This window comes from Anabrus simplex, chromosome 14 (assembly GCF_040414725.1).
Source record: "Anabrus simplex isolate iqAnaSimp1 chromosome 14, ASM4041472v1, whole genome shotgun sequence".
Classification (NCBI taxonomy): domain Eukaryota; kingdom Metazoa; phylum Arthropoda; class Insecta; order Orthoptera; family Tettigoniidae; genus Anabrus; species Anabrus simplex.
In genome coordinates this window covers 5842873-5857008 of record NC_090278.1, presented here as the reverse complement: position 1 = coordinate 5857008, position 14136 = coordinate 5842873, and the positions used below count along the sequence as shown (strand labels likewise).

General features: G+C 37.4%; 1 protein-coding gene across 4 annotated transcripts in view; it reads right to left on the bottom strand.

Annotated features, from left to right (window-relative positions):
- Positions 1-2989: 2989 nt before the first annotated feature.
- The window catches only part of Serinc (serine incorporator TMS1), a 120823-nt gene continuing 109676 nt past the window's right edge, over positions 2990-14136 (bottom strand). For all 4 annotated transcript variants that reach the window (XM_067158097.2, XM_067158099.2, XM_067158100.2 and 1 more), the window contains one exon: positions 2990-5425. In XM_067158097.2, coding sequence (XP_067014198.1) covers positions 5287-5425 — 139 coding nt within the window. In that variant the 3' untranslated portion in view covers positions 2990-5286. The remainder of the gene's footprint in view (positions 5426-14136) is intronic.

Sequence of the window (14136 nt, the reverse complement as noted above, 5' to 3'; positions counted from 1 at the left end):
CCACTATCTCCCGAATACTGGATACCGGCCGCACTTAAGCGACTGCAGAATAGGTCATTTTCACCCTTATGACATACATGCCTCATTTGTAAAATCTCTATAGACATTAAAATACAGAACTGCAACTTAGCATCAGTTAAAATCTTGATGTGTGTATTCGATCTGAATTGAGTCTTGAAGGAAGAAAGTTCAATTTCAGTACAAATGAAGACTTAAGGACGTAAATATACGGTTCTTAGCAGTGATGATGATTATGCGATTTAGAGTTCAGCAACTCCAAGTGAAAACCCGCAAGATATGTGAACTTCGAATAACTCCCTTCTACCGTTTTGTCCCAAGTAATGTCAGCTTTCTACTCTGTACAGGGGAGTGTCCCATCATGAGCCATTTGAAGTGAAGATTGATCAATGTTGCAGAAGTGACCGCCAGGGAGTGCTCGCCTGGCAGTTGATGTAAAGCGAGCATTAAAGTGCTCAAGCTCTATGCCTTGTCACTGAGCACAGCCTGCCAAGAGGCGTGTGGCCAGTGCTGCCAATGCTCACACGCTGAGTGTTGCACTCTATTAAGAGAAATTTTTGCTGATGTCTGAATATGGTATTTATTGGAAGTATATTATCTCCATGTGTTAAGTAATGGCAAGTGGTGAAAACAATGTTGTTCATAGTGAAGGGGGTAAAGAGATAGCAACAGCATGTTCACCGACTAATTTCTCATACTTGCCCTGCTGTCACACCAGCTGATGGAACTAGCACTCTGGCTTCCAGGTTCTATAGTTCGGGTGATGAGTACCAGAGTATTTGCGATGTGGCTAGCGACTGAATATTCTCATTGCACCTCTCAGAAATCAGACTAAGAGAACGACATTGAAAGGCTGGCCACGCTCCCATCATCCGACACTCTACTGAAAGGGGCTACCACAAGGCTGGCACGTAACATCACGTGATGATTTCCCCCTTCATTAACTCACTGGCATACTTTGCCGCCTGCCAGGCAGCTGCACGTGCAGCGACTATTCATACCTAGGCGCCTGGCAGGCGGTCTGCTGAGAGGTAAGCTTTCTGCAACTAGTTCAAGCCTTCTCTACATAGATGGCATGACATGCAGTATACCATCTGCAAGCTGAGAATCTGCTCTCTTGAAGCTGGAATGAACATCACAGACTGCATCATGCAGCAGGCAATTCCTCTTCAATTATGGTGAAGATCCGCTTGATAATCAGCAGAAATGGCCGGCCGTAGTAAACACTGTATTACAAGGAATAAAATCGAACATATAACATGGGATAGTCAGAGGTAATTGGGCAGTGATCTAGTTTTAAAAAATTGAATCAATTTTATTTACTAGCAGTGAAAATTAGTAGCATTAACAAAATTTCATGTGACAGTGATGACTCATTTTAAAGTGATGATAATGAAGCCCATCCTGCCTACAGAAAGACAAAAGAAGGTGGCTGGGAATGGAGTAAAATGGGTGATAAACCATCCAATTATGATTTTTTAATATGAAATTTTGGAATAAAACCCATCATAAACTGCACCCTCCCTCCAGGTCCCTCCCCTCTACATATTTCTCAACATGTGATTCACAACTCTTTATGGGATAAGATAGCTACTGAAAGAAACAGTTTTGCTGATCAGTTATTCATAGGAAAAAATCCAAACATCCTGTACGAGTTCACTGGGATCATTTCACAAGACTTCTAATCCTAAACCATGCCATGACTGTGCTGAAAGCAAGACAGTCAAAAAAAGTGTAACGAGATAAGACTGTGAAAGTATTTGGTGGCTTTGCATTTCCAGGAATGTTTCAGTATGTTTCACACCATTTAGGTATCCCCCAAAATACACTCATCATAAGCATTATCAAAGACTAAGCATTCTCACCACCACCTTCATATTTCGTAACTGTCGTTCTACCCCACTTCGTGTGATAATCCCCTATGAATCTGTTGCATTCTCCTTCTGTAAAGTACAAGTCCAAGCAATTATTTGTCTGTGCATAGGAATAATTTACTTTTTTCCAAATTGTAACATTACATTTACTAGCATTTTTGTAAAATTCAGGATCGCTGTTGTCACACAGTACGTGCTATTCCTTATGGAAATGTATATACAGTTCTCGTAACTTCCATAAATATGAGGCCTATACTAGATCAAAATTATTTTTGATAAAGGGAAGAAATTATTTTTTGAAATCTTTCAACCATCTCTTTTTTTGTACAAGTCCGTTGTTTATATCGTCAAAATCAGGAAGTCTTGCTAATTAAGATGTACTGTATGACCTGTATTTTTTCTGCAAACGTTTGGGAACTTCAAAGCTGATAGGACTTGAAATGAAATGGTGTATGGCTTTTAGCGCCGGGAGTGTCCGGCAACAAGTTTGGCTCGCCAGGTGCAGGTCTTTTGATTTGACTCCCGTTGGCGACCTGCGCGTCGTGATGATGAAATTATGAAATTAACCAATGATGGTTAAAATTCCAGACCCTGCCGCCGGGAATTGAACCCGGGACCCCTGTGATCAAAGGACACCACGCTGACGTTTTAGCCATGGTGCCGGACTGATAGGACATGAAGAGAGGCACACAAGACGTTTCTGTGGGGTTGGAGGATGGATACATATGAGACCAGTTGGGACTTCTGTATGCAATATGAATTTGTTACACCTACTGCAATGGAGTGGGCTTCACAGTGCAAAACCACCAACAATTCAGCACGAGCTACCACCGGAACAACTAAATAAGTAATATATTTATCTGAGTGCAAACTGTAAAACCAATATGGTCACAACAATGAACCAGGCTCCACTGTCAGTACAGATGTTAAAATAATTATTAAAATAGTCATTCTAGTGTGTGATATTTTGAGAATAATTCTTCAGCTAGACACGTAGATATTTACTTATTGGAATATTACTTCAAGGAGTCTAAACTACATTAGGACATTTGAAGCAACTGAATACTGGGAACAGGACTCTGGTCACAAGACAGCAATTTACAACATACAATATCTTTATTTTATATACACAAATACAGAAATGAAATATTTCTACACATCTGATGCACTTCCACTTTGCGGGGATACACATTGAGGAATTGCCGATATGGCTAAGCACTCACTTCAAAAATACTTATCTAACTGGACGTAAACAAGGTCTTCATTTTAACACAGGAGATGACAAATGCAGGTAATCTCTACCAGGGCTGCAGCTGTGGAGTGATACCAGTTTGTACACCAGGATCTAGGGGCAAGTCCTAACGTCTTCTCGGAATATATCTCGGCAAGGAGAAGGAGCACTAACAGGGTGTTGAAGAAAATTGCCTACATTCAAAAGATAACTAGTTACTACTTATTCAGTTTCAAAAATGTGGTTGTAATTGTGTAAAATCAGAGAAGTGGAAATGTTTAGAAGAAGTATGTATACAATGAACCATTGATACAATACCCCCTATAAGACTTAGTCAAGAAATAATTGCAGGCAGATCTGTTTGCACGGCAAAATCAACACTCTTGTTACTGTGCCATTTCAGTTAGTGCCAAAGTAAACTTCAATGAAACTTTGCAAAATGTGCTATAAAATTTGCAACAATGGCTAGCGGTGAACACTGGCACAATTAAGTCTTCGGTACCGGTGAGTAATAAAAAGGTCTTTTCCTCAATATTATTACAAATTAAATCAATTTCAATTTTAGCTATTTGTGTTATTAGGGCCAAAAGTGAGCTTTCACGTACGAGTTGAGATGTTCACAGCTCGGCTGGAATTTCAGATGAATATATGAAACTCTTTCAGCCATGTGATGAACAATAGTGCGTTTCATACTATGCTCAATTTATTTAAATAATACACTAGACTCCTGCAAATCCTGCACGGAAAAGTCTGGCCTCAAGCTGTAACGTTAGATAAGATTCTATGAATTGCTGTCAACAGCTGTGCTGCAGCTATTAATTGGACACCAACAATGTGACAATCACTTCAACTGAAGTCACAATTTCAAATTTAATACAGTACAGCATATTATGTTAGATCTGAAGTGGAAACAGGAAAGTTTAGAGAAGTTCGACCGAGGTTCTTCACAGAAAGCCACTGTTCCTGGATACAATGTTGAACGTGCAACTGTTTAGGATATCAAAAAGAAAGAAATCAATATTTGACAATACTAGAGCCAAATGGACACTGCTGATGCCGAAGCTGCAGGTATCTCCCCAGAGTATAAATGCAATAACTCGACCAGTGCAGATCTGAAGCAGTTGCAAACAAACCATACCACTGTGGAGCATCTTCACTGGAGCAACTAAAAATTCAGGACATATTTCATAGCGAGTGCTACTGCGCATAAGAAACTTAAGGATTGCATTTTTCTTTGTTCATTTTTTCTTAAAAGTATGAATGATACATTGTTAATATTGGCTACAGTCAGTATCCAAGTAAATTTTTCCGAAATCTGGCACACTCGCTAACTTGACATGCATCTGTGTAAGGAATGGCTTGTGTTAAGATGAACAGGTCAAGCTCACTATTCAAACAGTTGATGCTGTTCATGAAAGAATCAATTTAATTCAAGAATCAGTGTATGTAGCAACTTGCCCATGTGACGCAGTGTAGCCAACAGCTTAGTACCTAAATAACAGTTTTACATGCATTGAAAAAGGCTTTGATGGTATGTTTTCAGTATTAATGAATTTTTGGACCTTTATTACCCCTGTTTCTTACAGGTTGGTGAATCATGGTAGGTTTTCTTGTTGGCAGAAGTCAAGTGCCGTAAGTTAGTACAGCATCATAAAGTTCCATTTTCCACATTTTAAGAACGGAAACATGAGATTTGACACAGTATAAAATAGTTAATGTCATTGCCAGTAAGAGTATGCCAATAACCTGGTGTGTGAATATTTTTAACAAAGGTGGGAGATTCAGATGGCTCTAAGGGTGAACACATTCCATGCTCAAGAACAGCAAAAGCTGAAGAACTTCAAAACACACTGAAAATCTGTTATTAAATGAATGAACTTTACAAACGTAACAACTCACCACAGGAGAGAGCTGCACATTATAAAAAGGTGAACCTGCATAAGCTAACCAGCCCTGGTTTATATACACTTCACTTAAAAATAAACAGACATATACAGTACGTATAAAAAATCTAACATACAATTTTACATAAGCTAACAAAACAATAAAAAGCAACTATTGAGTAATAGACCTGTTAGTATATAAAAAAGGAAACATTTCTCTCTACAGGGAACAGACTTTAATAGTACAATAATATGTTTGTAACTCAGAACATGAACTAGTTTAGCTGAAGTCGCGATTGCGAAGTATGCGGGGAGCCACCAAAGTCCAAGCGTAGAGACTGAGACAGAGCCAGCTGGAGATTATTTTCACCCACATGGAGGCCGTATTGGCGTTCCACGAGTTCAGAGACGAGTTAGGTCTGCAATCAAATATGACATTGGGGTTAGGAAAATAAGAGCCACAATTTCATCACAAGGTAAGACAATGGTATGGAGAAAATTTGGGAATTCAAGAATGTCAAAAGATGCTGCCATGAGGCCAACAGTGACCTCGCCACTTCCAAAATGAAAGAACTGCAGAATGTTAATCGGAATGATTTTGCGACACTGCTGTCATCTTACAAGTAACTAATCTCATTTTGTTCCATATTGAAGATACAATAAGCAAACTCTTTCAAGATTGAAATTATTGTGTCCACCTTTTCAATACAAATATATATTTTTAGTGGTTAAATTCTACATGAATTAAACACACCAGTTAGGGACATGTTTCGCCCTAGTTATGGGCATCTTCAGTCTATATTAATCTTAAGGTCAAGAATTAAAACTATAAACACTGGAACTTGTAGTGAACTAACTTAATACTAAATACAATTGTCTTATGCTATTTACATAGTTTACAAAATGTACAGTATGTACAATATGTGCATTAATTTTGCCAGAATTTATGAACAATGAATTAACTTATTTTATAATGACTAGACTTCCAATTGTGGATTGGATTGATCACAGCGTGAATTGGGGTTTCTCAAATTGTATTGACTAGAATTTATCACTGCTGAGTTGGGGTTTCTTCAGCTGTTATGGTCCCCTGAGTCTTAAGAATTTTTACAAAACCGGAATTTTGGTTAAAGTCGTTCATGTTAGGGTTTGAAACAGTTTAAATATTCCTTTAGAAAGAAGCATGGTTATGTCTTAAGGTCGGAGCGTGTAAGTAGGATACATATTGCTGATTTCATTCATTGCTTATCGGATAAAAATATTCGGAAAATTCAGTCATTCTTGTTGATTAATTTCCCATTGGTGCATATTCAATCTGGGAGGAATATGAGTTGTCTGAAATTGTCTTGTCGACGTTAGCTGGGACAGGAACAATTGGATAAGAAATGAAATTAGAGACGTACAAAAAGAAAGCCCTCTTAAATTTACAATTATATAAGGTTCATGTATTTTTGGCCCAAATGTTGTCTCCGATGAATGCTACATGTGGACTATAAATTGAATATTAATGACTAACCAAGATTCCGGTTTTGTAAAAATTCTTACGACTCAGGCGACCATATCAGCTGAAGAAACCCCAACTCAGCAGTGATAAATTCTAGTCAATACAATTTGAGAAACCCCAATCCATGCTGTGATCAATCCAATCCACAATTGGAAGTCTAGTCATTATAAAATAAATTCATTGTTCATAAATTCTGGCAAAGTTTATGCACATAGTGTACATACTGTACAAATTGTAAACTATATTGTACAAAATGTACATTTTGTAAACTATGTAAATAGCATAAGACAATTGTATTTAGTATTAAGTTAGTTCACTACAAGTTCCAATGTTTATAGTTTTAATTCTTGACCTTAAGATTAATATAGGCTAAAGATGCCCATAACTAGGGCGAAACATGTCCCTAACTTGTGTGTTTAATTCATGTAGAATTTCACCACTAAAAATATATATTTGTATTGAAAAGGTGGACACAATTTTAATCTTGAAAGAGTTTACTTACTGCTGTCATCAGCGAGATTGAGCAGAGGAGACTGTGTGGCTGCTTGTGTCTCCTCTGGCAGGTACATGCATGGTTCTCACACGACCATATAGTGGAACAGTGTCAGAAGGCTTCGACCATCAGGAACAACTGCAATCGACACAGGGTACTGTTACACATTCAAAGACAAAATGCTCCCATTAACCTCTTAACTGGGTACTTTTGATGTGTTTGGTATAACCTGCCCTGTGTATTGTTTCAGCAGATTGTTGTTAGACGGCAGGATAGGCGGAAATGTTAATATCATTAATATGTGATACAAAAAAGTAAAATAAAGGAATTTTAATGTTAGACTAAAACACATTTTTACATTAACTGCAAGGTCATTTACTTGGTTAGAATTTAAGTGTTTTGTTCATGTATTAGCACCTAAAATTAAAACAAAAGCAAGGAATATTTTTGAATTACACATGCTAGTGACAATGAACGATTTTACATTTCTGATGTGAAACAACGCAGCAGGAAAGGTTGAAACTTGTCAAGCACTTCACCTTTATGCGATTCGTCATTTTGTTCATCTTGTTCTTCATTCTCATTCTCGGAACCACATTCACTGTCGGACTCACCATCTGTATCCAACCACTCATCTTCGGATTTCTGAGAAGATAAATCACACTCATTGTCTAAGTGTTGAATAATTTTGTCTTCTTCGAGCATTTTCAACTTACACTTTGAACTAGATTCTGCCATATTTGGCCTGTTGTGGACAAGTAGCACCGCACAGTTGTAAAATAAAAACAAACTTTAAGAAGTGTGAAATGTGGAATTTGCTGCCATCCTGCAGGAAAAACTCAATTAAGACTGTAAATGACACGGCAAAGTAGCTCGTCACACCCAGGAGATATTCGCAGTAAAAGATCAAGTATGTATATTTTCCTATTAGTCATGCCCAGTTAAGAGGTTAAAAGATCACGAGTGGAAGTGCCGCCTGCAGTGCTTACAAGACAAGTGAATGCTGCGTCAGAAAAACCCACCAACCCATCGTGAGATTGCTATGAGCGTGAATTTATCTCCTCGTTCCAAGTGTGAACTGGAGCAAATATTCACTAATATGAAGAGGAATTAGGCATTGGAATAATTCATCAAGGTATGTGTTAGATGAATTTCCAAGTTCATGGAATTCATTTAAGAAAAGACTACGTAAACAATTGATAGGGAATCTGCCATCTTGGTGACAACCCTGAATTCAGAACAATGATGTACTGATTGACTGAACTTAACCATCCATAACTGCAGTGTGTTTGTAAGGCTCGCATACATGCCTCCTCTTCCCGGACACCACAAAGCCAAGTGCAGGACCGCCTGGAGAAAAATTCACGAAAGATTTCCAGCGGGCTTCAATTGGAATACTGGTCACAAAAAATTAAAATTACATTTATCTCACAGCCAGGGATTGCTCACTTCCAGTCAAAAGTGCCCTTTCACATGAACGAGGCGTAGCAACATACTGTCAGAACACTTATCAGAAGACTGAGCAGGAAATGTGATCTTATCCCATTCCACAACATTCTGGCGAAAAGCCCTGAGATCCCGGTCATGTAGTTTTCCGTGCCTTCACTCTCTTGAAAAGATATGTGAAACAGTCATACACACACCCTCAAAGCCTGTTGTGAAGAACGGGATAACAATCTCATGTCCATTCACCAACACCGTTAAATAATAACTACAGGACCCAATACTGCTCTGGGGCATAAATAGGTCAAAAACTCTTTCTGACATGCCTCTCATTGTCATTGTTTTGACTGCCCTTTTCAATGGTTTTATGAATATTTAAGAGGAAGTGCATTATGGTATGCTGCAATTCGTAGTCAAAATTCATCCATTTTGACATGCTGTCTGATAAAAGGCTATCCATATATTCGCTTTTATCCTACAGCTCTTGATGTAAATCTTGTTACTGTGTCATAGAAGGCAATGATATTTTTAACTGCAGTTCTATATAGAATGTTTGTTTTGTTAACTCCTAAGTTAGTCTTGAAGGAGCTTTTTTTTTTTTTTTTTTTTTTTTTGCCAGGCAGAGAACTATTTTAAGATACATGGCCTTCACTCTTTCTAGTGTAGCTAGGTTATCCTTCAAAAGGTGTTCCGAAATAATGTCTTAAGACATATGTAATGATGGGGTCTGTTTGTATGTTTATTTTTTTTCTCTTAGCATCATGTAAGTTATTAGAAACGCTCTGCCATCTGTTGAATATGTTTGAAAGATGGGAAAGGTTAGAGAATAAAAGAGTATCTAGCAGGGAAAAGTATTCTTCTGTGATCAGAGGAAGTGTATACTCTTGCTTCACATGTAGTAATCAAAGATGGCTGCATGCAATGACATTAATAATGATGGTAATCACATGTCAGAATATTAATGCAAGTGTTTGCCGCTTAGCAATTTGCTACGTGGAAATGTATTGCAGGTTGGAGTAAGCCTTCGCCTGCAATTATTCGAGTGATCATTTAATGATCTGATTTTATGATTACTCAGAGTTGGCTGAACTTAAGAGACCTATCAATGTCTCACGATTCACCAGCAGATAGTTCCGGAGAGAATAGAACAAAAATGAAGCAAATCGGTCCAGTAGAAGGGACGGACGGATTTGCCAAAGCTCTTTTTAGTAAACTCTTAATATATAGATGTTGCTGACTTTACATTCTACTAACTACATTTATGCTTTTTTGGAGACAACGAGGTGCCAGAATTTCGTTCCGGACAAGTTCTTTTACATTCCACTAAATCTACAGAGATGCCGCTAGTGTACCACCAGACTGAGCTGCCAATTTGAGCTCAGAAGGCCAGTGCTCTACTGTCTGAGCTACTCAGCCTGGTGCAACAGTGTACTAGGCTAAAATAGAAATTCCAATGAAGTCTACAATCCTCCAGGTCTGGTAGAACACAACCCATGGTGGCAGCATGGCATTTCATGAGGTAAGAACACATTCCGAACAACCTTCCGTAATACGTGATGGTCTACTTCAGAGCTATACCGGATGGAGGGTTGACCTGCAATTGCAAGACACGAACAGATTCTCATGACTGAGGTGAAGTGGCTGGTGACGATCCCATATGCTATGCCCCAATATGAGAGAAGAAATGAGATGAAAAAGGGAAAGCTACAGTTTGAGAAGAATAATCAAAAGAAGATTTATGTAAATTCCTCTGCTAGACAGAAAAACATAATCATGGATATGTTTTTGGGCTTAGAAAATGAGAGCGAGCCTCTTACAACATGCAGGGGGTTCAACCAGCGGGGAGATAGAGAGTTCTGATGAAATGAAAGAAATCTGTAGCATCATGATCTACGTCACACAATAGTTCCACCTACCAAGATACAGGTCCAACAAAATGGTCGGTTATTTAGCACACAATTTTATCACCTTAAATATTAGCAAGATACGTATGAGAAAAATTCTACTGCCTTCAGTGACCTTACTGTGAACAGACATTTATGCTCAAAGCAGTGGCCTTGTTGAAAGCAGTGGCCTTGTTGAACAGATTTTAAGGTTTATTTTTTCCAGAATTCTTTTTCAGGAAGCTTTGGTCTGAATTGAGTTTTTGTCCTTGTAAATATGCTAAAAAATAGTTTCAGTTCGCACTGCTATGTGGAAATGATAAAAACCATTACGTTAGAGATTCTCTCATATTTAAGAACACCACCAGCTCACCACCAGCTGATTCCGTCTTACCAGTGCTCACTGAACATCAATTCTCTCCAGCAACTTGCTAAACGAGGAAAAACCTGGGATTTAAAAAAAAAACAGGAATACTAAACCGGTTCTCAAAATCAAGAGATCTGCAATCAAGAGAGAGGGAGGAAGGACAAAAAACAGACAGTCCCCCATTTAAATCGGGGGAGCTGGCACGTTTGCGTGAGGAGCTTTGCTGAAACCTAGATGAAATGCCAGTTAAGGACAGTGGAAATTCATTTAAAACACTGCGTCATTTGTACTTACTGTACTTAGAAAGCAGAGTTGTGACATGCAGTAAAAATGTCTAGAAGATGACAGACTTAGTATAGATGGATGAACACTGGTTACCAGTGTCCGTTTATTATTCATGCAAAACTAAGCTAAACTGATAACTAATTCCAGACAGACCCCAGACCAAAAACACATCCATGTTAACAACACGAGTCTAGAAAAGATACTGCGAAGATTTTAAAGTTTGGTGATCATTTGGGGAAAGCCTATTCAGAAGGATACTGGAAAAGGCTCTAATCAGACTTCACTTTTACAATGTCCTGATGTACACAAGGAGGATGTGCATCGAGGGTACGCTTGTTGGCCGACATCATGTACGATCATGTGCATGTCGCCTTCTTGTTTTCCAAGTTCCATATGAAAGAAGATGGGACCATTAAAGCAACATGGCTGAACATGTAGAGTATACTGCACCCGCTCACCTCCTGAGTCCCAGACTAGCATTTATCTCAGGGGTGATCAGTTCGAAAACGATAAAAAAAATTATATAAAGAAAATCAAAAAAATATATATCGGCACATCAAATGAACACAGGGACGAACGGGGCATGCAAATTTAAGGTTACGGGGGACGACTCATTCATGGATACAAATTTTTGACTCCACAATAGGACTGGGAAGTGACAACTTAAATTCCATGGGCATACTGGACTAACTACAATGAAAAGATATGGAAACTGTTTCCTATTGAAATTGCAATGAAGAGCAATTTATTCACTTATTTTGCATACTACACATGATGACAATTTTACATTGGGACACTTTAATCCTGAAAAATAAATGACATAATACTTGGATTTTACCTCACTACTCTGGTAGTGTAAAACATCTGGTGAATTCGCCCCAATTGGTTACTGGGGATCGAATTCACATCTGTATGATTGGACGTTTCACCGCTGGAGATCTTCTTTCGGAGACGAAGGCACGACAGTAACTTTTTACTGTCGTCTCCTCGTTCCGTTTGGACATGAGACACTTCCGGTATGTACATTCTGGTGGGCCAGACACCCACCGTAGAAAATGTTATCGCCTCGAAAAAACGGGAATTTATAATACGGACAAACTCTAGCCTATTATTTCCAGATTCACAAACCCACCAGGTAGAGTTCATTAACTCAAAAGCTACTTCAATATTTACACTTGTCAATACGACAAGACGTACGGAAAGGTTCATTACTATGCTCTGACCATGAAAACATGTGTCGTCCGTGGGTTATTTACGTATCTACTGCTAACAATCTCCCCGTGAAAACCCAACATCTGGTTCAGAGCAGTTCGACACAGGATGACTGTCCCTATCATATCCTCCTATGATTATTAAATAATATCATTACCATTCTTTATCTGATCATTATCATATTCTTTGACTACATCAATTAATTTTATTATTATCATTAATTTCAATTATAATCCTGTATTTGATTATTATAATTTGTCATCCGGGATGATTATATGCCAACCCTTGCCGACGTTTCAAACGAAGGGTCGTTCTTCCTCCTAATTTATCCGCACAATATAATGATCAGCTTCCTCATAAATATTTTTTTATTATTATTATTATTATTATTATTACTATTATATTCGTAACAATGAATCATCGCCCATTAAATATCTTAATTTCCTTTCATCATAATTATTATTCTCAAATTATTGTTGCAAGTTCTTTATCTTCTGCTCCTTCAACTTTTCATTATTATTATTATTATTATTATTATTATTATTATTATTATTATTATTATTATTATTATTATTATTAATAGTGGAAATCGTGATTATCGTAACCCGTAATCATCCTTGCTATAATACTTCAACTTCTCGCTCTTATTATTTTCATCAAAAATTAAAATTTTAAAAAAAGTATCTTCATTGGTTATTCTTCTTCTCCTTCTTCAAATATTTTATTAATTATTATTAGTTAAAAATCTCAAATCTTTCATTTCAACTCCCAACATCATTATTATGTCCAAAATATAAAAAAAAGTAAATTCTTAAAAAAAAAGTAGCTTAGTTTTTATTTATTATTATTAATTAAAAAAAATTAATTTCGCCTGTTACACGGTAGTTCACTCTTAATATGTTTAACGCATAACCCCTTTTACAATTCCGATTTATCCTGGCACTAAGCACTTGATTTAAGACAAGATTCACTTGGAGTATGATTATTTTTATTATGATTATTAAAAATGGAAAGATGATATTTTAATTTCCACTCTTTAGAATTTAGTCACATATGTTAAATCCCGTTATGAACCACTAAGATCTGCTTTATATTGGTCGGGACAACACGGTATTCGGGACCGTACCTTCAACTTCGTACTGCCGTTAATTTTATATGGGGACACCTGTCCTCCCAAGACACATCTCGCAACCTATGGCACATCGCGGCTGGGCAAATACCACCAATGCCGGCGATTGCTAAACTATTCCTTCAAATTTGAAGTCCATTTCCCTTTCATCGGAACTCTTCAAACATTTAATTCATAAAATAATCCTCGGTGCGTGGATTCTACCACTAATAACACCGGCATATGCATTTATATCATCTTAGGCCTTGAGATTCATCTATTTCATCATTACAAACAATACGGCTCAATTTATTTCACGCCGGATATTCGTCCCTCATGACTTCCAACTCTAAATATGGGCTCAAATCATTCTGGGCTTTTAACATATCGTGACCATTCCAATTCACGTGCCTATATCGCTTTTAAACAAAATTTTAATGGTTAAAATAAAGTCCAAAAAACGTAAAATCAAAAATTTACGTAAAATCAAACTGACTACGCGAATGAAAGTCTTTAACGCTACACGTCATCTCCACATTGATTATTATATTTGCACTGGCTAACTCGCGAAGCACTGTCATTATTATTATACTGTAACTTGCAAACGCACAAATATTATTATTATTATTATTATTTTACTTTCCTTTGTCAACACACAAACATGATTATTATTAGTATTTTAATGACCTTCCGTACGCAACACAAATCTTACATACTCTGGCTCTTTCATAATCTGGCTGTCTAATAGAAATTATTCCTAATTAAATTACAAATGATCACCGCAGTGATTGAAAATCAAATAAATGGGTTAGCACAAAAAAAGGGAAATTAACAC